Raw genomic sequence first — 27,842 nt, forward strand, 5'->3', positions numbered from 1 at the left:
TTCCTACTAGTGGAAATATCCTCTCCATGTCGACTCTATCCAGGCCTCACAGTATCCTGTAAATTTTCTCTTCATGGATAACACTGTGTTGCTGGATCCATGAACATTCCTGTATTACCAAGTTGGATCATCACAGTGTCTGAGGTTGAGGAGAATAGGGATCTCCTTTCCCCCTGGTTCCACATACCAGTGTCTATCTGGACAGTATTGTGCTATGGGAGTCATGCAACCACCGCAACAAAGATCCAAAGTTCCATCGGGGTGGAGTGCAAGGTGAAGCTGGGGACATGAGGGGATGTGGTTTAATGAAGATAAGTTGGGGGGGGCAATGTGGAAGGGGCTTGTTAGGGCTGGGACTCATGATGGCACATAGAAGGGCAAGGAGATGGATGAAGGAGGTGATCAATGGAAGGCAGAGGGAAGACCGAGGGGAGGGAGGGTGGACCTGATGAGGCTCACAAAGTCTCACGAACTAAGGGTCAAAGAGAGAACACATTGCGTCCTACTTTACCATTTTGAGTCTGGGAGTATTTCAGATCTGACTTTTTGACCCATTCTCAGGCGCCCCCATATGTACTCTGCCTGAAAAATATTAGCAATTCTGAATAGCACTGTAAAAGCCTGTGGGCAGCGCTTAAGGTGCCCGAAATCCTGCAGCTCCAATTGGCACAACCAACTGTGTGTACGCAGCAAAAAATTTTAGAATGCAGCTCCCTTGTCACAACCCTCCCAGTCCGAATAATGCCTCCCCCAGCCCCCATAGACATTGCCCTACCCCCACAACATTACTGACCCCCTTATCCTCCCATGCCCTCCACCACCCAGACTGATTCCCCTCCTCCTACCTCCCACCAATCTCAGGCAGAATGGCAGCGGAACCCCCTTCCCCCTCAGAATGGCAAAGGAACCCCCTTCCTTCACCCACTAATCTCAGGCAGAATGGCAATGGAACCCTCTTCATCCCCCACCCAGCCATCAAACTCACCCTCCTCCCCCCCTCTCCCCTCACCACTGACTTCAAGCAGAGAGCTGTCAGATGCTAGGCACTAATTGGAGCGCCTGAATCAGACTTTTGTGGAGCCGATTCTGGATGGGCGAACGTGGTGATGAAGGGAGAAGTGCCGGTAAGGTTGGGCATGCAACCCATTAAGTTAATTTAAATACATGCAAATACATTTAAATGGCCGTCGCACCCATTTCAGGTGTGGTCCCAATTGCAGCCATTTTTAGACCTTGGTAAAAGGGGGAACTGGCACGGAGGAACTAGCCAGTTCCCCCTAAAGGAGGCAGCACAGTAGCACAGTGGGGCAGCATGGTAGCACACTGGTTAGCACTGCTGCTTCACAGCTCCAGGGACCTGGGTTCTATTCCCAGCTTGGGTCGCTGTCTGTGTGGAGTTTGCACATTATCCTCGTGTCTGTGTGGGTTTCCTCCGAGTGCTGGGTTTCCTCCCACAGTCCAAAGATGTGCAGGTTAGGTTGATTGGCCATGCTAAAGTTGCCCCTTGGTGTCCTGAGATACATAGGTTAAAGGATTTGGCAGGTAAATATGTAGGGATATGGGAGTAGAGCCTGGGTGGGATTGTGGTCGGTGCAGATTCAATGGGCCAAGTGGCCTCTTTCTGCACTGTAGGGTTTCTATAGTATGGTTCTACTTGCCTCATGCCTGACTTTAATAAGTTTTTGCCCCTGAAAACGGGCGCAACTTGATGGTAAAATTGGGCCTACTATTTATTGGAAGGAGATAGATGAAAGCTCCAGATGTCCTGGGTAGAAGTCTAAGTGGGACATGAGCGTCTCGCAGATAACAGGTTTGGGGAAAGAGTTGCTGAATTGAACAACAAGGCAGATGGGTGGAGAAAGTGATATGAGGGTGCTGGACTGGTATTCAAAAATGGCTCTGGGGCCTTCAAAACCACCAACTGAGGGTAAGTGGACAAGTTGCCCCCTGCCAGGAGAGTCGGAGAGGAATTCACTTGTGTATAGTTAATAAGTTTCCAAGCATTAAATCTGGATCCTGCTATTCTGTCCATTGGGACAGGCATTGCTGGCCCACCCACCATTGCACTTAGTCTCAAAATGTGACAATTCTACCCTATGTTGTTAATTAATTCCATGAATATAGGCATCACTGGTGTGTATGGCTCATTCCTGGTTGTTCTTAAGAAGGTGAGGGTGTTTAATCCCTGCAGTGAAGGTGCTCTCACAGTTCTGTTAGTTGTGGAGTTCCAGGATTTTGACTTCGTGACTACCAAGTAACAGCAGGTGACTGTCCAAATAGCGCTGGGAATGTAACTTTGGGAGATGGTATTCCCAAGCATCTACTGATGTTGGCCTATTGGCAGCGGAGGTTGCTGGCTTGTAAGATGATGTACTCTAATCAACTTAACAGGCAATAGACTCAATAATTTTATACTTACTGGAACATTTAAGCATTTGAAAAAACATTGATAAGGAATGAAAAATAATCTGTTCACTTTGGAATGGCTCCTGCTCTGTCCAAGACCGCAAGAAACTACAAAGGTCATGAATGAAGCCCAGTCCATCACGCAAACCAGCCTCCCATCCCCATTGACTCTGTTTGCACCTCCCACTGCCTTGGAAAAGCAGCCAGCATTATTAAGGATCCCACGCACTCCAGACATTCTCTCTTCCACCTTTTTCTGTTGGAAAAAAGATTCATAAATCTGACAGCACATACAACCAACTCAAGAACAGTTCATTTCCTGCTGCCATCAGACTTTTGAATGGATCCTACCTCATATTAAGTTGATCTTTCTCTACATCCTGGCTATGGCTGTAACATTACATTCTGTACCCTCTCCTTCTCTATGTACGGCATGCTTTATTTGTATAGCAAACAGGAAATAACGCTTTTCATTGTATCCTAGTACATAGGACAATAATAAATCAAATCAAAAAAAAAAATCCAAGTAGTTACAAGACACTATTAAAGGTTACAACCCCCAGGAATTCCTCAAAACACCTTGGGCTCATGGAGCAGCAGTGGGCTGCTAAGTCCAGGCAGTGTATTAGAAATCTCAATTATGCACGTTGATGGAGTTTCTGTTGGACTGCCAACAAAGGTGCAGCAGCGCACTGGGAGCAGCTGTAATGAAATTCCTGCCCCATATGTTTTTCCATAAGTAAAGGCTTAGCCTGTGAAAATCATCAGGACTACAGTGGTTGCTTTATGCTCATCTCTAGTTCTTTGTTAAAATAACTAAATGGTGGAAAATATATAACCAAATCTTCTGTCTTGCCACCTTATAACTGTTGGAACTGACATTTGTGCCTTGGGTTTTATCTGAAATTATTTCCTTTCAGTATAATATTTTATAAGCTAACTTAATAAATAGCAATAATTTATTTACTATCCTACACAATGTCTGAGCAAATGATTTGATATAATTTATTATTGTCACATGTATTGGGATACAGGGAAGAGTATTGTTTCTTGTGTGCTATACAAACAAAGTTTGTCATTCATAGGATACAAAATGGAGAAGGAAAGGCGAGGATGCAGAATATAGTGTTGCAGTCACATCTAGGGAAATGTTATGGTCATTAAATGAGATCTGCTGATAAACTCACAGACACACTTGGTAGGTATAAAATCTGGAATCTTTAAATAGCATAACAGACTCGTGAAAGTTGTACTTACTTCTACAGATATAACCTGTCCCCAAAAATCCTTTGTTGCATTTACAGGTGTAGCTGCCTTCTATGTTTATGCATACAGCATTTTCATCACAATTATGCTTCCCAGTTTGGCATTCATCAATATCTGCAAACAACAATGGATATCACATGCTGGAATGAACGAGAAAACTAATTTAACCTTTATATAAGTTATTTATTCAGCTTGTAGCTTGTGTGTGAAATGGATAGCTACAATAGTGCACACAGTGTTTGCAAATCCACAAGTGACAAAATAGAGGTCAGAAAAATTCCAAAATGCAAGCAATAAAGTAAAAGATGAACCCTTCAACAAAATTGTCAAGAGGATGGGGATAGGCATCGCACATTCGTCTGGCATTGATGTTACAGCTGTATAATTGGCGTCTGATGTTACAGCTGTATAGAACATTGGCTAGGCCACATTTGGAGTACTGCGTCCAGTTCTGGTCGCCGCATTACAAGAAGGATGCAGAGGCTTTGGAGAGAGTGCAGAGAAAGTTTACCAGGATGTTGCCTGGTATGGTGGGTCTTAGCTATGAGGAGAGATTGGGTAAACTGGGGTTGTTCTCCCTGGAAAGACGGAGAATGAAGGGGGACCTAATTGAGGCGTATAAAATTATGAGGGGTGAACAGTGGGAAGCTTTTTCCCAGGTCGGAGGTGACAAACACGAGGGGTCACAGGTTCAAGGTGGGGGGGGGGGAGCGGGGTTTAACTCTGATATCAGAGGGACGTATTTTACACAGAGGGTGGTGGGAGCCTGGAATGCACTGCCAAGCAGGGGGTGGAGGCGGACACGCTGGGATCATTTAAGACTTATCTGGATAGTCACATGAGCAGACTGGGAATGGAGGGATACAGAAGAATGGTCTAGTTGGACCAACGAGCGATGCAGGCTTTGAGGGCCAAAGGGCCTGTTTCCTGTGCTGTATTGTTCTTTGTTCTTTATTCCAACATTACCACTGTCAAAAGAAATTAATATAACACAAAGTACAACAGTCCTCCTCACCATGACAGAGGTGTCCATCACCACTATAGCCAGGGTGGCATTTGCAGACGTAACTACCCTCTGTGTTAATACAGTCTGTCACATGTCTGCGACAAAGGGCATAACCAGTGGCACATTCATCAATATCTGCAAGAAATAAAGTGTGTTATTGACTTAGTGTCACCTTTTCAAATGAATCTTGAGAGCATAGGAATTTCTGGACAAATAAAGATCAAGTTCCAGAATAAAGCCATCATGTTTCTGCCTCCTTAAAGTTCCGAAGAGTCATGTTGGACTCAAAACATCGGCCGGAATTTTCTGGTTTTGCTTGTGACAGTGATTCTCCAGTTCCGCTGCTTTGAATGGAAATTTGACTGAGTGACAAATTCTCCATTATTGCTGGCAGTGTTAGCAGGATATGCACATCCGGAGAATTCCAGTCATTAATTGTGTTTCTCGCTCTACAGATGCTGCCAAACCCGTTGAGTTTGTCCAGCATTTCCTGCTTTTATTTCACATTCCAACCAATTTGCTGTCCTCAGTACTGATCATTGCATGATCCAGGGACAACATTGTTGTCTATTTTGATATCAATCTTTATTGATGCAACAGACCCAAAAATAAATCAAAGAAAAGGTTTGCTGTGGAACTCCTTGGGAACCAAAGGTCCAAAATCATATCTTCATCTATCTGATGATGTGTGTGCGCAAAGTAAGAAGAGGATAAGCGAAACTGGTGACAGACAGCAACAGCAGATTGTCTAGGAGCCTATTAAATAATTTGAAGCTGAACTCTAATATTGGCAGAGATCTGATTATTCCATCTGTCTTCTTCAGACATTAAAAATATAACTAACCTTGGGCGCCAGCAAACAGCTTACTAGACACGGCTGGCCAAAAAATAATGCCAAGTTGGCAATATCTATTGAGGATGCAGGTTTCAACCAGCAGTATAACTGGGGCAAGAATGTTGCTGTTTGGAAGGCATGTGAAAACTCGCTAATGGGATAAAACTAGTCCATCGATCAGCATATTGCAAAAGTAAAATATTAAACATGATTGCATTTCCACGTCCACTTCAAAAGGAATCTGTTTCACTGAGAATTTAAGACATTTAAAAAAAACAAGGAAAATTTCATTCATTACCTTTGCAAACTTTGCCAGAGCCAGTAAATCCTTCCAAACACTGGCATCTAGCAACTCCTTCTGAAGTGACACATTGAGCATTGAAGTCACATTCCAGGGTTCCACAGTCATCTTGATCTTGAAAAAGAAAATCAAACAGTTATCAGAAATCAATAATTAGCATTTAAAATGATTCATATTGTCTTTGCTCCCTCAGCGTCACATTGGATTACGTAGAAAGCTTAGAAAAATGCAATGTCAAAAGGAAGAAAATGAGAGGGCATCTTAATGCACCATTCACGACATCAGGTAGAATAAGAAAGATTGATCCACAGCACAATTTCAAGTTAGATTAGATCACGGTTATTGGAGAACGACAAGTGGTAAAAGGCAAACTCCGGACTGAGAGTCCAAGGCACCCCACGCAATGTTGAAAACTCTTCTGAGATGATTATGAAAAAAAGGACTGGCATTTTTATAGCACTATATTACAGCATTAGAATGTCCCAAAATTCTTAATAACCAATGGATTACTTTTGAAATGGATTGAATATTGCTCTGTTGGCACATTTCAACCAATTAAAGACTGTAAAACCCAGAAACAGCAAATAAACCAAGTTTTTTTTGATGATGTTGATTAAGGGAAGACTGTCCTTTGAATGTTGCTGTGGGGTCTTTTAGGTATACCTGACTGTGCAGAAAAAGCTTTGGTATAACGCTTCACCTGAAAGATGTCGGCTGGAATTCTCCGTCCGTTCACACCCGAGTACTGCTGCTAGCACAAACGGAGAATTTGGTGCGCAACCAATTCTCCATTCACTGCAGTCGGACCGGAGAATCCTAGCCACGGGCAAGAGCAGAGAATCCAGTCTGTCATCTCTGACATGAGCATTCTTCGGGTAATGTACTGAGTATCATCGACTATGAGTTAAGTCTATAATGGAGCTGGCTTGCATTTGTCAGAGTTTGGGACATCTATTCAGGGTTGGAGAAGAACTTGCAGTGGGAAGGAGAGGATCCATCTGTTTGGACCATGTAGGTACCAAAGTCATAGGTACAGCTATGAAAGATGCTCTACCTTCTCAGTATGAGGGCCTAGATATCAAATTAAGAACAAAACCTCAAAGGTAATAATCATTGGATTATTATTATTATCTAAACCCATTTTTAAATTGGCATAGGGCAAATAAGATTAGTGTGGCTCAAAGACTGGTGCAGAAGAAGTGGGTTCTGGTTCATGGATTAGTGATACTAAAACAGGGGAAAGTGGGATTTGTACTGTTGGGACAGCCTACAGTTGAACCATGCTGGGACCGACCAGGAGAACTTATTTCTCTCAGAGGGTAATAAGTGTTGGAACTCTCTTCCTCAAAAGTTGGTGGAAGCAGCATCTTTGAATATTTCTGAGGCCAAGCTAAATAGATTCTTGATAAACAAGGCAGTGAAAGAGAATCAGGATTAAGACAGAGGTTACAATCAGACTGGCCATGATTTTATTGAAAGGCTGAAGTGGCTGAGTGGCCTACTCCTGCTCCTAATTCGTATGGCGGTATCTTCATATTGGCCCAGATGCAGAATGCCACCATCTCATACAAAATTTCTTGTATTTTCAAAAACCAGTTCTGATTTTGAGGCTGGAGAGGGTGACCTTTAGCCTTCTATGGAAAGGATACTGTAGATAGGACAGCACACTGGCACAGTGGTTAGCATTGCAGCCTCTTAGCACCAGGGACCTGGGTTCAATTCCAGCCTTGGGTCATTGTCTGTGTGGAGCTTTCACATTCTCTCTGTGTCTGTGAGGGTTTCCTCTGACTGCTCTGGTTTCCTTCCACAGCCCAAAGATGTGTGGGTTATGTTGATTTGCCATGCTAAATTGACCCCAGTATCAGGGGATTAGTAGGGTAGGTATGTGGGGTGATTGGAATGGGGCCTGTGTGGGATTGTCGTCACTGCAGACTCAATGGGCTAAATGGCCTCCTTCTGCACTGTAGGAATTCTATGATAGCCTGAATGATTTCTCTATTCTTCTACTTGAAGTCTTCATGTTTCATTATTAAGAATTTGCAATTACAAAGTTTACTATAATTTTCTGATATACACAAAAGGGACTCATTTAAAATGTTTATTTTGGAATGCAGTCCAGTTTTAAATAAGTTGTTTTCTAGTTTAACTAACAATTCAGTAACATATCTGGTTAAAAAATAAACCAATCACCTCCCACCTGAGAAAGAATAAAGAGAAAAGTCTTCATTCCAGTACATTCATGTAAATATTTCAGAACATTGCTGGTGCTCTTCACCAATTCAACAGTGTGTTAAACAAATCGAGGCTTTTAGCAATAAATATTGAAAGGTAAATTGTTGCTTTTCCACAAACTCAAATCTCTCCAAATATTGATAATCACAGCCTGCATTCTGCATTGGCTGATCTCAGCATGTGTTTGCTAAAGCAGCAGTTACCTGACACCATTATCTCTGCCACAAGTGTGGATCTTGGCTGAAGTTCAGGAATACTCTTATCCTCACTGAAATTGGTCGAGGAGAAGCTGGGTGACATATTCTTCTTTTGTGATGTAGTGCTCATCTGATGGGAAGATGTAATTCTGGACCCTGCTAACAGAACAAAAGTCAGAGTATTGCTTTGTGTAACATCTTTATTCAATCTGCAAACATGATCCAGACTTCCTCTTCGCTAGTTTAGAGGGCGAAATGGTGCCACAGTGGTGCATTATGGTGCATAAACCAGAATGGGGCAAGACTGGATCTAACTTGAGGCAACAACTGGTAACTCATAGAATCCCTACAGTGCAGAAGGAGACCATTCAGCCAATCGAATCTGCACTGACCACAATCCCACCCAGGCTCTTTTCTTGTAACCCCACATATTTACCCTGCTAACCTCCCTGACACTAAGGGCCTGATTTTATAATCAAGTTGCACTCGTTTTTGGGTAAAGTCAGTTGTGAGTCGAGTAGCACGATCCGCACCCACCTACGTGCTGGTTCCTCCTTTATCAAGGCCCGAAAATGGCTGCGTTCGGGACTGTTTTTAAATGCATTTAAATTGACTTAATGGGCTGCATGCCCAACCTCACTGGCATTTCCCCATTTGCCACCACGTTCACCCATCCAGAATCAGCGCGAAATAGACATGCTCCACAAAAGTCTGATTCGAGTGCTCAATTAGTGAGGAGGTAAGTGCTGAGCATCTGACAACTTTCTGCTTGAGATCAATGGGGGGAGAGGGGGGTCTGTTGCCACTCTGCCTCTGATCGGTGAGTGGGAAGGGGGGTCCGCTGCCTCTCTGCCTGTGATCAGTGGGGGGTTGGGGGGTCCGCTGCCATTCTGCCTGTGATCAGTGAGAGGGGGTGTGGGAAAGGGGGGAGAGGCCCACGATTGGTCTGGGTGATGGAGAGGGTAGGGGGATAAGGGGGGGCAGTAATGTTGGGGGTGGGGTAATGTCTGTGGGGGACAGGGGGAGGCATTCTCCAGCCCAGGAGGGATGTGACAGGGGAGCTGCATTCTAGCTTTTTTTCTGCGCATGTGCAATTGGGGGCACCGATCGAAGCTGCAGGATTTTGGGCATGTTAAGCCCTGTCCACAAGTTTTGTAGCGTGATTCAGAATTGCTGATACCTTTACAGGCAGAGTGTGTATGGAGGCACCTGAGAACGGACCTAAAAATCAGATCTGAAACACTCCCAGTTTCAAGTCCACCCAGCACTTCGAATCAAAATAGCAAAACAGAGCGCAAAGGGTCAATTAACATGGTCAATCAACCTTACCCCCACATCTTTGGACAGTGGGAGGAAACCGAAGCACCCAGAGGAAACCCATGCAGACAGAGGGAGGATGTGCAAAGTCCACACAGCGTGTGACCCAAGGCCAGAATTGAGCCCAAGTCCCTGGCGCTGTGAGACAGCAGAGCTAATCACTGTGCCACTGATAAACAGAGCACAGGAAAGGCAAACCTTCCACAGAATTTCATTAAGAAAAAACAAGGAGAGATATTATAGGATGGCAAAAAGTGATTGATTGTTAAATCTTAAGTTTTTTTTAGGTTTTCTCTGTAAACTAGGGCAGTGTTTTAAACTAGGACAGGAAAATTATATGAAGTGCTGAACTAAATTTACAGCTTAATTAATAAAAATTAAATGGGGAACTGTTACAATAAGTGAATGAAAATGAGTATCAACACCATAGCAGGTCTAGCGGCATTAACTAAAATTAATAGTGTAAACAAGGCGCTAACTATATTTTCGAAGTCAATAGAGATTTTTGCTTGGATCACAGATGGACAGCTAAGACCTTTTGCTTGTGATTCTTGTGGGAACTACATGACACTTAATGCATTTTGGGGATCACATGTGTAGGAAATGTGCAGAAAGATACTTGAGTTCAGGCTCAGGATTTCTAAGTTTGAGGTATAGCTGGACAAAATTCATTCGTAGACATGCAGGGTAGAATAGGTGTAGGGTGATGCGGCGGCGTGGGCTCGTTGGGCCGAAGGGCCTGTTTCCTGTGCTGGGTTGTTCTTTGTTCTTTGTAAAATGTTGAGCTGGATGAGTGTTTCCTGAATCCGATATTCCAGGAAGTGTGCAAAGCATAAGCAATGAGAGTTCAGGAGTCGTACGTGGATGGCCACAACGAAGAGGAGGAAGAGACTGGAGCTGTAACAATCTTCAGGGTGTGTGTCAATCTCAAACCAGAATTCAGCACTGAGAACTTCTGGGAATGATGATGTCTTGAGGGAGTGCAGTCCAAATCATGGCACCAATGGGAAAGGGATCATAAAGAAAGCATCAATAAAGAGTAGAAATACAATTACATGGGTTTCTGTAGTTAAGGGGACAGAAAGTCATTCCTGTAACCATCATGATGTGCTCTGCATGATGTGCTGCCTCCCTGGTACCAGGGAAAAGGACATTAAAGAGAGAATCATAGAATCCCTACAGTGCTGAAGGAAGCCATTCGGCCATCAAACCTGCACCGACAACTATCCCATGCAGGGCCTATCCCTATGACCCCTGGTATGTTCCCTGACATAAGAACATAAGAACATAAGAAATAGGAGCAGGACTAGGCCATCTAGCCCTTCGAGCCTGCCCCGCCATTCAATAAGATCATGGCTGATCTGTCGCTGCTCAGTTCCACTTTCCCGCTTTCTCCCCATAACCCTTAATCCCCTCTCTTATCAAAAACCCATCAACCCGCGTCTTAAAAATATTTAGCGAGGCAGCCTCCACCACTTCAACGGGCAGAGAATTCTGGAGATTCACCACCCTTTGAGTGAAGAAGTTCCTCCTCAACTCCGTTCTAAACGGCCCCCCTTTTATCTTGAGGCTGTGCCCCCTAGTCCTACTGTCTTTTTTGAGCGGGAAGAGTCTCTCCACCTCTATCCTATCCATCCCATTCATCATCTTATACGTCTCAATGAGATCTCCCCTCATTCTTCTAAACTCTAACGAGTACAAGCCCAGTTTATTCAGCCTCTCCTCATAGCTCAACCCCCTCAACTCCGGTATCAGCCTAGTAAGCCTCCTCTGCACTCCCTCCAAGGCCAAAATATCTTTGCGCAGGTGCGGCGCCCAAAACTGCACACAGTACTCCAGCTGTGGCCTCACCAATGCCCTATACAGCTGCAGCAAGACCTCCCTACTTTTATATTCAATCCCCCTCGCTATGAAGGCCAGCATCACTAAGTGTCAATTTAGCATGACCAATCAAGATAACCCACACATCTTTGAACTGTGGGAGGAAACTGGAGCACCCAGACAGTCCCACACAGACACAGGGAGAACGTACAAACTCCACAAAGACAGTGACCCAAAGCCGGAATTAACCCGGATCCTGGTGCTGTGAGGCGGCAGTGCTAACCACTGTGCCACTGTGCTGAATATTTTGTTGAAGCAAGGGAGTAAGTAGAATTTGTAATACAAGAGAGATTAAGTGGAAAAAGGAATGATGGTGCAAGGCAAAATTTAGGGGAGCAATTCTCCCAACCTGCTGAGCTGCTAGGGCAGTGCAACGGGCCAGAAGGCATAAGTGGAGTCTGTTCAGTGGGCTTCCCGCTGGGCACCATGGCTTCTGCACATCTCTGGGTCCCAGATTTCCAACGGCATCAGTTTCGCACCAGGAATTGTCATGGAACTGATTAAAATATCGAAATAAGTATTTGAATCTGATTAGCGGGCCCGGGACTGAATTCACCAGGCGCGCCAGCCTGTCTCCCACTGCCAAGAGTGTTTCACTCCAGTGGGGTTTACAACAGCTCCCCACTCATGATGAGCTGGCAGCCTGACCTCGCTGGAATGAAGGGAGGCCGTGGAGGCCCCCAGGAGGTCAGGTTTAAGGAAGAATGCACCCTGGGCATTGTCAGCTTGGCAGTGCCAGTCTGGTCTCCAGGGGCAAAATGGCAATGCCCAGGGTGCACCTCAGCACTGCCCAATGGGTATTTGGCAGCGCCAAGGGAACAGGGCAAGAGATGTGGGTCCTCTTGAGGGTGGGACATTGGGGGGATCATTGGGGGGGTCCCACTGCCACTCTACAATTGGAATCAGTTACAGGGGGAGGGAGGACAGCAATCAGGGCTGGTTATCGGGTTAGGGGGGTGTGGGTGTCAGGGCTGCCAGTGGGGGGAAGGGGTGAATTGGGAGATCAGGACTGCCATGGGAACAGGGGTGGAGATTGAGGCAGATCAGGGGCTCGAGGCTAGCCGGAGATGCGGTGTTGCTGTGCGGACCAGCAATCAGGAGGCCAGCAGCGTGGGGCTACTGCACATGCGCAGATCTCCGCTCTAACAGATTGGCGCATACACAACAGGCCACTCAGCACCCTATTGCTGGCCTCTCAGGCAGGAATAGCTCCCACACATTGGTTTTTATCGTGATTCACGCCAGGGCACCCTGCAGTGCAGAGTGTGGGAGATTCATTTTGAAAATCCCGCTGAAAAAACCAACAGGATTTACTCCAGTTTTTACATAAATTCAGCACTTAGAATTTTTGGGAGAATGCTGGCCTAGATGTTAAGGGGATAAGTAATAGATGGCTCAAGAAGAAGTTAAATCAACAGCTTGCATCTAAAACTGAACAAAGCACCAAGGAAGAAAAAACTGGAGGCAATGGGAATAATCATGTTGAACTCAGTTTTGAATTTGTAAAGCTGTAAAGTGCCTAATCAAAAGATAAGGTGCTATTCCTTCAGACCACATTAAGCTTCATTGGAACATTTTAGGAGGCCGAGGAGTAGGATGGAGTAATAAACTGGTAGCTATCAAAAGCTTGTGGTCTGGTTTGCTGACTGAAATGTTTTAAAAATAGTTTACTTATTAGTGTCATAAATAGGCTTTCATTAACACTGCAATGAAGTTACTATGAAAATCCCCTAGTCACCACACCCCAGTGCCTGTTCGGGTACGCTGAGGGAGAATTTACATGGTCAATGCATCTAACCAGCACGTCTTTCAGATTGTGGGAGGAAATCAGAGCTCTCAGAGGAAACCCACACAGATATGAGGAGAACTAGCAGACTCCACGCAGACAGTGATAACTGAACCCAGGTCTCTGGCACTGTGAGACAGCAGTGTTAACCACCACGCCACTGTGTCACCCCACGGTGGGGGAAGGTGTGTTTGGTGGTGGTGTGTATACTCGGGTGTTCTCTCTCCACAGATGCTGCTGAGCGTTTTCTACATTTTTTTTATTTTACTTCAGATGACTGCTGTGTTTTACATTTTTAAGTATCTGCCTTCTGGATAGGCGAAGTTATATTATGCTTGGTCATATTAGTTGTGGCTGGTGTATTCTAGTCACTTATTTATAGTTTCAGTTCATTTAGGACTGAAATTAGTTTGCTGCTTTCTCAATGTGATCTGCATTTGAAACTTGTTACATTGACATAAAAGACATCTAGTGGCATTTATAGGGCATTGCAAAAACACTGCAAAATCACTGAATGAAGGCATTGGCCGATTTTTAGTCACGTATCGTGTTGTAGGAGGACAGGAAGTTCTACTTGATACAGTTGTTTCAAAATCTACCTTTTCTTTTGATCTTAATAACTGAGATAAATGACCCTCACTCCGGCCAGTAAATGTTAATCTTGAGAGTTCTGTGTGTTTGCAATTTGATTTATTTTGTGAATTTTATTTCTGTGCTACAATTTGCTGGGCTAATGTTTTCACAACTCCTGATTTCTGAACAGCATCTTGCAATGATTGCTTGAGAACTAGAAATTATCATGCAGGAAATCTGAGGTGAGGAATCTTTTTATTTTATTCATTCAAGGGGTGTGGGCTTTGCTGAATAGGCCAACCTAGGTATGGTGGTACAGTGGTTAACACTGCTGCCTCACAGCATCGGCCTCAATTCCAGCCTTGGGTGACTGTCTGTGCAGAGTTTGTACTTTCTCCCTGTGTCTGCATGGTGCTCTGGTTTCCTTGCACAGTCCAAAATGTGTGGGTTAGATTGATTGGACGTGCTAATTTACTCTTATTGATTGGGAGACTAACAGGGTAAATTTGTGGAGTTGCGGGAAGAGAGCCTGGGCAGGGTTGTTGTCGGTGCAGACTCAATGGGCCGAATGGCCTCTTCTGCACTGTCGTGATTCTATTTATTGTCCATCCCTAATTGCTCTTGAGAAGGTAGTGAGCTGCCTTCTTAAACTGCTGCAGTCCATGTGGTGTAAGTACACCCACAGTGTCATTAGGGAGCGAATTCCAGGATTTTGACTCAACGGCAGTGAAAGGCAGTGATATATTTCCAAGTCAGAATGGTGAGTAACTTGGAGGAAACCTCTAGGTGGTGCTGCTTCCATGTATCTACTGCCTTTGGCCTTCTAGAAACTACTGGCTGTGTGTTTGGAACATGCTGTCGAAGTGATTTGATGAGTTCCATCAGTGCATCTTGTAGATGTTACACACGATTGCCACTGTTCAGTCATAGAGGGAATGAATGTTTGTGGAAGGGATGCCAATCAAGCGGGCTGCTTTGTCCTGGATAGTGTCAAACGTCTTGAATGTTAATGGAGTTGCATTTATCCAGGCAAGTGGAGAGTATCCAACATACTTCTAATTTGTGTCTTGTCGATGGATAGGCTTTGGAGAGTCAGAAAGTGAGTTACACACCACAGGATTCCTAGTATCTGACCTGGTCTTGTATCCACAGTCGTCCAGTTCAATTTCTGGTCAATAGTAATCCTCAGGATGTTGATAGAACATAGAACATAGAACACTACAGCACAAACAGGCTCTTCGGCCCACGAGTTGCGCCGATCACATCAACACCTACCAACCTACAGACCTATCTATAACCCTCAATCTCATTAAACCCCATATACTCATCCAGAAGTCTTTTAAAAGACCCCAGCGAGTTCGCCTCCACCACCACTGACGGCAGCCGATTCCATTCACTCACCACCCTCTGAGTGAAAAACTTACCCCTAACATCACTTCTGTACTTCCCTCCTTGCACCTTAAATCTGTGTCCTCTCGTAGCAACCATTTCAACCCGGGGAAATAGCCTCTGAGAGTCCACCCTATCTATTCCTCTCAACATTTTGTAAACTTCTATCAGGTCGCCTCTCAACCTTCGTCTCTCCAGGGAAAAGAGTCCCAGCTCCCTCAACCTAACTTCATAAGGCATGCCTCCCAGTCCAGGCAACATCCTTGTAAATCTCCTCTGTACCCTCTCAATAGCTTCTACATCTTTCCTATAGTGAGGCGACCAGAACTGCGCACAATACTCTAAATGAGGCCTGACAAGGGTCTTATAAAGTTGCAGCATTACCTCCCGACTCCTAAACTCAATCCCTCGATTAATGAAGGCCAGTACACCATATGATAGTGGGGGATTCAGTGATGCTAATACCATTGAATGTCAAGGAGCAATGGTTGGATTCTCTCTTGTTGGAGATGGTCATTGCCTGGCATCACCACTTATGTGGAGTGAAAGTTACTTGTCGCTTGTCACTCCAGACCTGGATATTGTCCAGGTATTGTTGCATTTCAACATAGGCTGCTTCAGTATCTGAGGAGTCACGAACAGTGCTGAACATTGCGCAATAATCAGTGATCATACCCACATCTGACCTTATAATGGAGGGAATGTCATTAATGAAGCAGCTAAAGATGGTTGGGCCTAGGACTGACCTCCACCCACTCCCTTTGTGTGGGTATGCCACACTGGGTCAAATGCTGCCTTGATTTCAAGGACAGTTACTCTTACCTCACCTCTGGCATCCAGCTCTTTTGTCCATGTTTGAGCCAGGGCTGAAATGAGGTCAGGAGCTGAATGACCCTGGTAGAATACAATCTGAGTATCAGTGAGCAGATTATTGCTATAACCTGTTCACTGACACTATATATTATTAATTCAAATATTGATACAAAAAGGGAATTATCAGTAATTAGTGGGACTATGATTGAAATTTTTCTTACCTGCAGTTGGTGAAAGATTCATAGCCTGACATGATTTTCCATCAGTTCCCTTCTGGAAACCCTCACGGCATGAGCAATATGGAATTCCCAACCTATTCTCACAGACTTGGTCACATCCACCATTCTTATGCAGGCAAGGATCAGCACCTGGAATATTAGCAGAAGAAATCTGTGCCCAGATCAACTGTGTTGTAGCACTTTTTTTAACAGTATGTTCACAGTAAATGTCTAGGCACCTTAGAGATGTTTCAGATAAACAATCTTCCCACTACTCTATGAATTAACCAGCAATGTTTCAAAGCCAGAAGGGAAACAGCAGAATTGCTTTGGTAATATTTACACCTGGATCAGACCGTGGAGGTGTACAGTTGAACACAAAAAAATCTAGAAACTGATAATCAAGATATGCCATTCTTCCTGCATGAAATATGTCATTAACAGTTTAATGAATATTGTGAAGTTCCTCACTAACATGGTAGATATGGACTAAACTTGCCAGAGAAAGAAAGGTTCGTTCATTATGTTCAAAGAACATTTTAACAGCAAGGAAAGTCTTAGTTACTACCACATGATCTCTCTCGAGCAGGATTTTTTAAAAAGTTTATTTATTAGTGTCACAAGTAAGGCTTACATTAACACTGCAATGAAGTTACTGTGAAACTCTCCTAGTTACTACACTCCAGCATCTGTTTGGTTACACTGAGGGAGAATTTAGCATGGCCAATGCAGCTAACCAACACATCTTTTGGACTGTGGGAGGAAATCGGACCACCCAGTGGAAGCCCACGCAGACACAGGGAGAATGTGCAGACACCGCACAGACAGTGACCCAAGCCGGGAATCGAACCCAGGTCCCTGGTGCTGTGAGGCAGCAGTGCCAATCACTGTGCCACTGCGCTGCCAATTTTTGCAAGTGTGGAGAATCATTCCTCCGGATTTTAATCAATACTGGAGATTTATTTTAATTTATTTATTCATTTTATCCCACCTTGTTAAACTGATCTTTCACTCTCTCTTGTGATTTTGCATTCTGTACGTGATTTGCTAATGAATTCAATATTCCGAATGACCTTTCCTTGTTCAGACTTTGTGGTGTTGATTTAACAATTTTTCAATCTGATGGTTTAAGGACAGTCTTATTCATGCTGGCCCACAGGTGACTTGTAGAGAGCACTGTGCTGTTTGAATAGCTCGCTGACAGCAGCTTCTAATGCAAAAGCCTGGAGAAAAGCAAATGTCAAAGTGTAACACACAATGTGTGCTACACGTTCGCTCATGGCAAATTCTGACACGTAGATCTGACATTTTACAGTTTAATATCCAATACACTTCCCTCTCTCTTTAGTTATGATGAAGAGTCAGATGGACTTGAAACGTTGGGCAGGATTTTACAGTCCTGCTTGAGCGAGACTGGAAATTCCCGCCCGAGGTCAGTGGAGATTTCTGTTGTCGGACCCTCGTCCGCTCCGATTCTGTGAGAGTTCCAGCTGTTAACTCTGTTTTCTTTGCTTGCAGATGCTGTCAGATCTACTGAGACTTTCTCTGTTCATCTTTCTGAATGCATTTGTCCTTATTACTTGTTCTTTAACTTAATTTGCTCCAGATTGATAATCATGTTGCTGACTGTAAATGCTATTGATAGCAATGTGTTTAACAATATATAATCATGACAGTGAGTGGCAAAGAATGGTCCAGTTCAAAAAGGGAGTTGAGTTAAATAAGGATTCACAATGTATCTGTATGATTACCAAAATAAAAATAACATTATGCTGTTGCTGATCACCTATTCACTCTTCAGAACAAATAGTGAAGAGAGAAAAGGCAGCAGAAAAATCCTGCTCGCAATCCAGAAATGTCTTATCACTGACTCTGTACCACCAGCCAGCAGAAATAATCAAAATACTTTTAAAACATCTTCCTAAGTATAACGCACATTTTCTGTATATAAAGAGGACATTAAAATAGCAGAAAAATAGGATTAGAATAAGCAGCTTGATGTGGAACAAAAGAATGAGGGAACCTTTGTATATAATGATCCAGAATTTTCACTGAGTCAGGAAATGGCATCCTTTGAAGTGGCGGTGGGACCCAATTCCACGATTCCTGCTGTCCATTTCCATTTCTGATGTGGATATGCCGGCGTTGGACTGGGGTAAACACAGTAAAAAGCCTGACAACGCCAGGTTTAAGTCCAACCGATTTATTTGATAGTAAACTCACAAGCTTTTAGGGTTTGCCCCTTCGTCAGGTGAATGGAGAGTCTGGCCTCAGACAGACCATATAAAGCACAGACAGTTTACAGATTACTGATTAGAATGCGAATCTTTACACCTAACCCGCTGTTCAAGTCTTAAAGTGGCTGACAATGTGAGTGGAAGGAGCATTGATCACAGGTTAAAGAGATGTGTATTGTCTCCAGACAGTACAGTGAATGAGGTTTTGCAAACCCAGGCAAGTCACGGGGGTTACAGATAGTGCGACATGAACCCAAGATCCCTGTTGAGACCGTCCTCGAGGACAGTCTGTAAACTGTAAACTGTAGTCTGTAATCTGTAAACTGTCAGTGCTTTATATGCTCTGTCTGAGGCCAGAACTCTCCATTCACCTGAAGAAGAGGGAAACCCCTCGAAAGCTAGTGAGTTTACTATCAAATAAATCGGTTGGACTTAAACCTGGTGTTGTCAGACTTTTTACTGCATTTCCATTTCTGGCATAGGATAAGAGTGCAGGCAGTCAGCATGCATGCAGCACTCCCAACCTTACTAGCTACATTGCAGAGATCGTTTAAGTACCTCCACAACTTGAATAGACAACCCTTTCAGTAAATAGATGTGATTCACGACCCCTCAGAGGAGACAAGAACATTGGAAGATTGCAAGTCAAGAGTGTGGAAAGACAATTATTTTATGGACAGGCTTTGAAATACACTTGTTCTTTCAGTTTCAGTAATTACATGATCTATTGTAGTTTAGGTCTGTTTTTAATGTAGTAATTGGAAGTTCTAGTGAAATAACCTGAAAGGATTTAAATGCCATTTTACAAATAAATAAAAACAAATAAATAAAAGCAACTGTTAGTTAGAGCATAAAAAAGCCCTCTTACTGCTTCTAGGCATTTTTGATTCAGACACCATCAGCTGTATCTTAAGTAATCCTTAGCCACGCATTTTTGCCATTTCAATAGGTTCAATGAAATGTAAGTTGAATTGACTTATAATGATAGCTGTGGCTATTATGAAAGTTAACCTGAGTTTCAAAATGTCCAGATCCACTTAGCTGAGTAGGGGGATTGTTAGAGATTTTGAATAATAGTTTTAAGAGATCATTAAAGGATTAGCCATCTTTGATGTGGTCAGTGAAAGACATTTGTTTGGTTTACAACAGATTGACCATATGAGGGGATTTAATTTTTTGGAATGGCTGTTTCTGAAGGAAGATTTTTTGGTATAGTATGTTTGAATGGGATTAGATTGTTAGAAGTTAATTTGTTTTAATTTCCATTTCAAAGTCAACTTGAGGTCTGCCCAGAGTGGATTCTAGCGAGTAGCTATGGACGTTACATGAGGAACATGGAGGAGGAATGAGGGATATGAGGTGGCATGGGATGTATGAAAGCTCATAGGGAGATGAGTGAACATGAGGGCATGGGGGATATGCGGGGGCATGGAGGGGAATGGGGTTTATGTGGGACCACATGTATATGATGGAATGTGGAAGGGTCATGGAGGATATATGGGACCATAGAAAGGCATAAAGGACACAGGGGACATGGAGGATGTGTGAGGGACTGAGCCTGGGGCGAAGGTGTGAAGATCTGACACATTATTATAATTGAATAGGCTTGTACTCGTTAGAGTTTAGAAGAATGAGGGGAGATCTCATTGAGACGTATAAGATGATGAATGGGATGGATAGGATAGAGGTGGAGAGACTCTTCCCGCTCAAAAAAGACAGTAGGACTAGGGGGCACAGCCTCAAGATAAAGGGGAGGCGGTTTAGAACGGAGTTGAGGAGGAACTTCTTCACTCAAAGGGTGGTGAATCTCTGGAATTCTCTGCCCGTTGAAGTGGTGGAGGCTGCCTCGCTAAATATTTTTAAGAAGCGGGTTGATGGGTTTTTGATAAGAGAAGGGATTAAGGGTTATGGGGAGAGGGCGGGAAAGTGGAACTGAGCCACGACAGATCAGCCATGATCTTATTGAATGGCGGGGCAGGCTCGAAGGGCTAGATGGCCTACTCCTGCTCCTATTTCTTATGTTCTTATGTTCTTATGAATGGATATTCCAATAAGTGGAGGTGGATGGGTTAGCTTCCCTGCCTGGCTAGCCGCCAGTCTTCTTTGCTATCCCAGGTATGCCTCTGGAGATGATGGGTTTTCATCTTTCTTCCATCTCCCTGTTACAGTGGGACCATTTTAAAGGAGACAGATCTGCTCAGTTGGGAAGTTTTCCAACTAGACCTTCCCATCTTCTCCACGAAAATCCAGCCTAGCAACTTTCATACTCCAAGGAAATTCTAAATGCTTCACAAACGACAAGTTACTCTGGGAAAGTAATCATACTGTTTTTACCAAGGCAGAAGCACAATGGGTCAAATAGCCACCTTCAGTGTTAAGGTTTCTGCACAACTACAAGCTGCCACCTAACAACCAATGGGAAACTACTGGATCATGTGGTATACCAGTTTTACACTGGCATTCAAAATTATTCAGAGTAAAATTGGGCAGGATGGAAAACCAAGGTTGTACCCGGTCTCATTTGTTTCCCATCAGGTGGGTTTGGTTAAGGTTGCCCATAACAGCAAGGATAATTTTAATTACAAAAATTCTTCACTGCAGGAACTAAAAGGATTGACTGGGCTGTACTTTTAAACTAATTCTCATTTATGCCAACCAGACTGTTAATGCTGAATGAAGTTACCTGGTTTGGCTATTGGATGAACTATAGCCATGGATGAAGGTCTAAGCATACTGCCTCGGAGTCGTACTCTATTGCGACCTGTCCACTTATCCACTCTCATAAGAGAAGGCTTGCTCCAGTCTGTAAACCAAATATGATCTTCAAATACTGCCAGATCAAATGGGTGTCCTGCAGAAAGGGGAGAAAATGCAGGTAATTTCTTCAAGAGCTGTTCACTTTCTTTTGTGGCTGAGAAACTATTGCAAAATTTGTTTGGTTAAAAAAAATAGAACCTCACCTACTTCATTTTGTGCAAGTATCCGACGGTTGGATCCATCTAGATCTGACAACTCAATTACAGATTTTTTGGCATCGCACCAGTACAGCTTGTCTCTTAGGTAGTCAATGGTTATTCCACTGGGCCACACCAGCTCAGTGCTGACAATAACCAAACGACCATCACCTTCTAAGGAAGAACTTTCTATTCTAGGTTTATCTCCCCAGTCTGTCCAGAACAGCTTCCTTCATTAAATGACATAATAGACAACAAACAGTTGAATAAGTAATTTTATTTAGTTGGAGTGTTTTAATTATGCCCATCCATCATTGATGTAGATATATTCCAACTGTACATCAGCCACAGAAGGGTGCATCAGACAAAATAACAGCTTATTAAATTCCGTGTATCAGGAATTCCCTTATGTCAATTGTGTCTCCCCATTGTACGGTGATAAACATTTTGGGGAAAAAAATTAAAAGGACCCATTGTCTGAGTAACGTAGATCTTTTAAATACTTTTATACACTTTTTTTTGTAGTGTGTTGTACTGCAGTTATAAAGCTGCAACAACTAATAGACTGGCTATCCACACTCAGATGTCAGGAATGCAGCACTTCTTTCAGTGCTCTGTGGCATTTTAACAATGTACATTGGAATTAGAGAGTAATTTGCGTACACAACCTACCATAAAATTGTGACACATTAAAGTGCTTAATTTGAACTAGCATAAAAATAACAAAGATTCAAGTTATAAATCATTGGTGGGAAACAATATTGCCTCATTACTATTTTACATACTTCAATTAGGCGGCTAGTTCAAAGAAAACAGAGTAAACTAATCTTGTAAGGAAGGATAGAAATGATCTGGCCGTGAGCCTCCTCGCATCTCAAACTGCTTCCTGGTGAATGAATGACAGCCCTCCTGTATGGAGAGCTCTGCTTGTGCTATTAAACTGGCTGCTGTAATTCCCATGACAAGAGGGCGGCTCAACTGGTTTTCAATTTGACCTCCTCTCTAAGTGGCATCTCAGAATCATAGAAAGGTAGAATCCTTACAGTGCAGAAGGTGGCAATTTGGCCCATTGAGTCTGCACCAACCACAATCCTACCCAGGGACTATCCCCATAACCCCACACATTTACCCTGCTAACCCCCTTGACAGTAAGGGTCAATTTAGTATGGCCAATCAACCTAACCCACACATCTTTGGAGTGTGGGAGGAAACTGGAGCACCCAGAGGAAACCCACACAAACACTGGGAGAACGTGCAGACTCCATACAGACAGTCACCCAAGGCCAAATTGAACCCGGTCCCTGGAGCTGCAAGGCAGCAGTGCTAACTACTGTGCCACCGTGCCACCCACCACTGTGCCACTATGACACTCTCCTTCCCACAATCTGGTTAAAATCAGCAACTCAGCATAAGAAATATTGTGACCACAGACAGTTGAAAGAGTCCCTGCCACATTTCTCTTCTGACTGCCTGATAATGCCCCAAAATTGCATGGCAACAGGATAGAAAATCTAGTCCGATGCATGAGATTAATATTGGTTACCATAGAACTTTTCTGGAGCTGATGAAACTATCGCTCTTGCTTTGTGCATTTTCAGATGAGAATTAATCTGGATATATGTGAGATTCATTGATCTGAGCTAAGGCTGAACTAACGAGAAGCGATATCTGTTTATGTGTACCAGTGATTGTTTTGCTTAGTCATTTTTATCTCAGCTCCCTGCTTTTGCCTCTATTTTGTTTCCAGTTGTCACCAAATGTTCACCAGCGTACCTCTTTAAACTCAGTGGGTTTAAATTGGCCTGAATGATAGTAGCTGCACATTTGGATAAAATTTCTTTGTCCAATATTTCAACATTACCCATTTATAACACATTTATTGGACTAAGAAATGTCTCAGTGTCCTTTTGCACACCTGTTCCTGGGCTTCCACCGATGCTACCGAAAGCAGGAGGATGTCTGAACATTTGAAGACTTGCTGCTCCACAATTTCTTCTCCAGTGAAATACCCATTCAGTGTATTTCTACAAGGACAGGCCTGAGATTGGGAGCTTCAGTGAGTAGAGGATCAACTTTCCATTCTCCATTGTTGTGAATGAAGCTTAATGATGCTTCAGTACACTTTACCACAGACTGATTGGACTAACTGCTTTACGATGGAAATATTGGAGCATGGGCAAAACATCTTCAGAAGGTGCTGTGAATAAAACTTTTAGTCCTCAAAATTTGGCAAGTTTCAATCAGATTTTTTAAAATTCCACAATTTTCTAAAGACATTTGATGCATTTGAATTTTAAGCAATGTTATTATGCAATATATTTTCACATTCTTACTTTGCTAATGGATGAACAACAATTCCTCTTGGTTTGTTGACACCTTCAGTCACGATTACTTCTCTGTGCAACCCATTCAGTTCACTCTTCTCAATGTGTGACAACCTGTAACAAATGGGGGATATTGATCAGGCTACTGTAGTGATTCAACATTTGATTCCAGTTATATATTTTTAACTTTGACACTATTTCTAATAGTAAAATATCTAATAAGATGACTTTGCCAACAAAGAAAGATGTATATAGTTATGGGAGAAAGGAGCATTGATGACTGTGCAGGCAGACATCATGGGGGGCATTGTCCCATCCTACTGTACTGATCAAGTAGTTCAGCGGGCTGGGATACGTCACTGGTGGCCGATTCGCATGATTTGTGCTGGGTGCCCAGGCCTCCAACATCTCCCAGCCTAAGTTTTTTTCACATCAACGGATCCACACTGAAAACCAGCGTAACAGCAATTTGCATTCATTAAAATATCTTAGCATGTCATTAGTGGGTCCGTGACTAGAATCTTCAGCCTCGCTTTCATTGCCTCCCACTCAAGCGTGACATCACGCTGATGGTGTTTATAACCGCTGTTTAACAGTCGGGACCTGGTGTGGTAGCGTTGAACAGGAGTGAGGAGCTAAGTTTTATGAGCGCTGGGGACATCAGAGGCAGGGCCAGGAAAATTTCTGCTTGCTGTGGGGAAGTTCCCGGAGAGCTTTAGGTGCTGTCCCCAGGCCCAGGAATATTACATGTAGTCTCTGTGGGATGGAGTGTTTTACTGAGTGCTGGTCAGACTGCAGTCTGCAACAACTGGGATGTTCCATTGCTCTGGCTATGATGAGGGAATGGACTGAATGCTGGGGTTTGTGTGGGTCAGTGGGGTAAGTGCATCATGTGCTGCTTGAGGGCTCATCAGTTCAGGCAGCTAGTGCTCCAAGTGGGGGAGCTCAGGTTAACACAGACACTCAAACTGCATGTACTTTGCAGTGAATGGAAACCAATATTGTGATAATCAGGAGTCTGTCCCTGCCCCGTGCCTCTGATCTGCAGCACATGCTGGGAGGAAATGTTGTATTAGCACCCATGGTTATGGCTCAGTGGAGCTCAACGGCCATGCCACCACACCAGCCTGTAAGCTCTACCACCTGCCGTGTTTACAATGCCAATGACAAGCAACCTAATCAGGTGACGCATGGCACCCCTGTTTGTGTTGAGTTGCCAGCATCCACAGGAGCAGTTACTGGTCCCAGTAAGGGATAGGGGAGGGATGTGGTGCTGGGGTAGTTGCAAGCAATGACAAGTATCTCTCAATCGCTGTTCCTGACCCCTATCATGTAGAATGAATCTCGGACTTATTGATCTAGAACTGGCCATTGTGGTGACGGCTGACGAGGAGGAGGTGGCTCAGGAGTTGGAGGAGGTAGCTAGGCCACTCCGGGAGCCTCAGGAAGTCCGGTGGGGGGGGGAGGTGCTGCAATGTTCAAGCTCTCACTCAACAAGAGGGAAATGCTTGCAGAGAGGGGATGTGCATGGCAGAAAAGCACTGTGTGTATGAAGGTGGGGCTGGGGGTGGGGGGAATGGAGAGGCCAGCGATGCCTGTGGGGGGAATGAGAGACCAGCAATGTGGTCAACAATGTGGGGGTGGTGGGGGGGCGGGTTGAGGCCAGTGATTTCAACGCTGAGAGGACTTGTTTAGTGATCTCCCAGCAATGTGTGCATGTGCGGTGACCCGCTCAGCATGTTGATTTCAGCCTCTTCAGTGGGAATCAGCACCGCCAGTTTTTTACGTAATTCACGCGAGTGTCCTCTGTAGTGCACAGAGTGTGGGAGATTCATTTTGAAAACCTGCTAAAAAAAACAGTGTGATTTACTCCAGTTCTTATGTGAAATTGATACTTTTTTTTGGGAGAATCACCCTCCCCCCATATATCACGTAGAATCAGAAGAGGGCCATTCGGCCCATTGAGTCTACACCAACTCTCCAACAGCGCATCTTACTTAGGCCCACTTCCCACCCTATTCCCATAATCTCACACATTTACCCTCTAATCCTCTTAACCTACACATCTTGGGACACTAAGGATAATTTATCATGGCTAATCCACCTAACCAGCACATCTTTGGAGTGTGGGTGGAAATCGGACCACGCAGAGGAAACCCACACAGACATGGGGAATTTGCAAACTCCACACACAGTCACCCAAAGCTGGAATTGAAGCAGGTCCATGGCACTGTGAGGCAGCAGTGCTAACTACTGTGCCACCATGTCTCACACGACCAACTATTATACTGTATGTTGCAGTTTGCTATTTCTTGTCAACCTCCAGCATACAATATAAGATTGATAATGGGGCAATTCTCCCAGCCCGCTGTGTTGCTCTGGCAGTGCAACAGGCCAGGAGACATCAGGGGAGTCATTTAGCAGGCTTCTCACTGAGTGCCCGGCCATCTGTGCATCTCTGCAGCTAGGTTTGTTAGAGTTATCGGCTCCGCACCAGAATGATACGCACATGTAAGATGGCAAGAAGAGCTTAGAAGAGCAGATATAGATGGGAGTTCATCACTTTAAGATTTAATTTGAAAACATAGAAATCCTAATAGTGATATTGAGACATTTTAGCTAACGTCACAACTGAAATTGGTTGAATTACATTGTAAGAAATGTGGCAGAGGCCTATATCCATCAATCACTTATTTTCAGTGGCAATACATGAAGGAATGACACTAGTAGAAATCATAGTACATACACATGAGGTACAGGGAAGCAGGGTGGCACAGTGGTTAGCACTGCTGCCTCACAGTACCAGAGACAGGTTCGATTCCAGCCTTGGATGACTGTCCGTATGGAGTTTGCAAGTTTTCCTTGTGTCTGTGTGGGTTTCCTCTGGGTGCTTTGGTTTCCTCCCACATTCCAAAGATGTGCAGGACAGGTGAATTTGTCATGTTAAATTACTCCTTAGTGTCCAAAGATGTGTAGATTAGGTGGATTAGCCATGGTAAATTCATGGGGTTACAGGGATAAGGTGAAGGGGAGGGCCTGGGTGCGATGCTCTTTCAGAGAGTCAGTGCAGACTTGATGGGGGGTATTGTCCCATCCCACCTGCCATGGGAATGATAGCAGGAGTAGCGGGTAGACCATGAAAAGATCCATTGACCATGGGCAGGATTTTCTGGCTTTGGGGTGATTGCAGCCAGAATTCCTGCCCGATGAGTCGATTGGCCTCATTCTGCACTCTAAGGATTCTATGTGCTATAGAACCATGTTGAAATCTTCTGTTGGTCGAGATTTTCCAGCTCCGCCCACCATCAAGGCCTTCCTGACCTGCCAAACATCAGTGGTTGACCCACTACATGCCTTGAGGGGAGGAAAGTCCCAGCCATTGTTTAATTTGAGAGATCTATGCATGTAAATCATCGGGAATATGGTAAATTACTGATTTCCCCAAATATGTTAGGAAAATGAATACTGTTTTCCTGTCAGTCAGTGAGAGTTAGAATACAGTCACTTCTTATCTTTAGATTGAACTTAATTTGGTCTCTAAATATTTCTAAATCCTATTTGCTGATGGGTGACTGAAGGAGCACTAACAGATGTTCAGCTAAACACGCGCTACATCTGACATAACATTAAGCTAAACATCAAGGATTATCTCATAACTCCGGACATACCCTCTGTCAGTCCAATATAATTTCCGGTTAATCCAATCCACTGCTATTCCTTCAGGCAAATCCATCCCATCGCTAATAACCTCCTCACGCTCAGAACCATCCAGATTAGCTCTTTCGATCCACTTCAAGCCTGTATGAGCAAAATAAATCTACAAAACAAAACCACAAAAAGTGAATTAAAAAACTGTTAAAGACTAACCAGATCAACCCTTTGAGTATTAAAGAGCATTGTGCCTGGGTGAAAACACACAATAATCTTGCAAATGCATGACCAAACCATCATCAATAGTAAACCACTCATCAGGTCTACTTGTTTCAGGCTGTATGAAGTGGCTGGAGAATACAACATCATTTTTTTGGAACACACACAATGCCAGCATGAGACACCCCAAGGGTAAGTCTACCTCAGTTAACTGACAATCAGGAGAGCTGGAGTGGA

At 43.9% G+C, this 27,842-nt stretch overlaps 1 protein-coding gene across 6 annotated transcripts in view; it reads right to left on the reverse strand.

Annotated features, from left to right (window-relative positions):
* Positions 1 to 27,842, reverse strand: part of egf (epidermal growth factor) — a 118,000-nt gene that overhangs the window by 34,977 nt on the left and 55,181 nt on the right. For 5 of the 6 annotated variants that reach the window (XM_080191851.1, XM_080191838.1, XM_080191844.1 and 2 more), the window contains 9 exons: positions 27,404 to 27,552; positions 23,745 to 23,849; positions 21,418 to 21,641; positions 21,141 to 21,308; positions 16,224 to 16,370; positions 8,250 to 8,402; positions 5,812 to 5,928; positions 4,688 to 4,813; positions 3,664 to 3,786 (listed from right to left, as the gene is read on the reverse strand). In XM_080191851.1, the coding sequence (XP_080047977.1) occupies positions 3,664 to 3,786; positions 4,688 to 4,813; positions 5,812 to 5,928; positions 8,250 to 8,402; positions 16,224 to 16,370; positions 21,141 to 21,308; positions 21,418 to 21,641; positions 23,745 to 23,849; positions 27,404 to 27,552 (1,312 nt within the window). The remainder of the gene's footprint in view (positions 1 to 3,663; positions 3,787 to 4,687; positions 4,814 to 5,811; positions 5,929 to 8,249; positions 8,403 to 16,223; positions 16,371 to 21,140; positions 21,309 to 21,417; positions 21,642 to 23,744; positions 23,850 to 27,403; positions 27,553 to 27,842) is intronic. The other variant, XM_080191822.1, reaches the window with a different exon arrangement.

This window comes from Carcharhinus amblyrhynchos, chromosome 1, assembly GCF_965287045.1.
Source record: "Carcharhinus amblyrhynchos chromosome 1, sCarAmb.v2.hapA, whole genome shotgun sequence".
Taxonomy (NCBI): domain Eukaryota; kingdom Metazoa; phylum Chordata; class Chondrichthyes; order Carcharhiniformes; family Carcharhinidae; genus Carcharhinus; species Carcharhinus amblyrhynchos.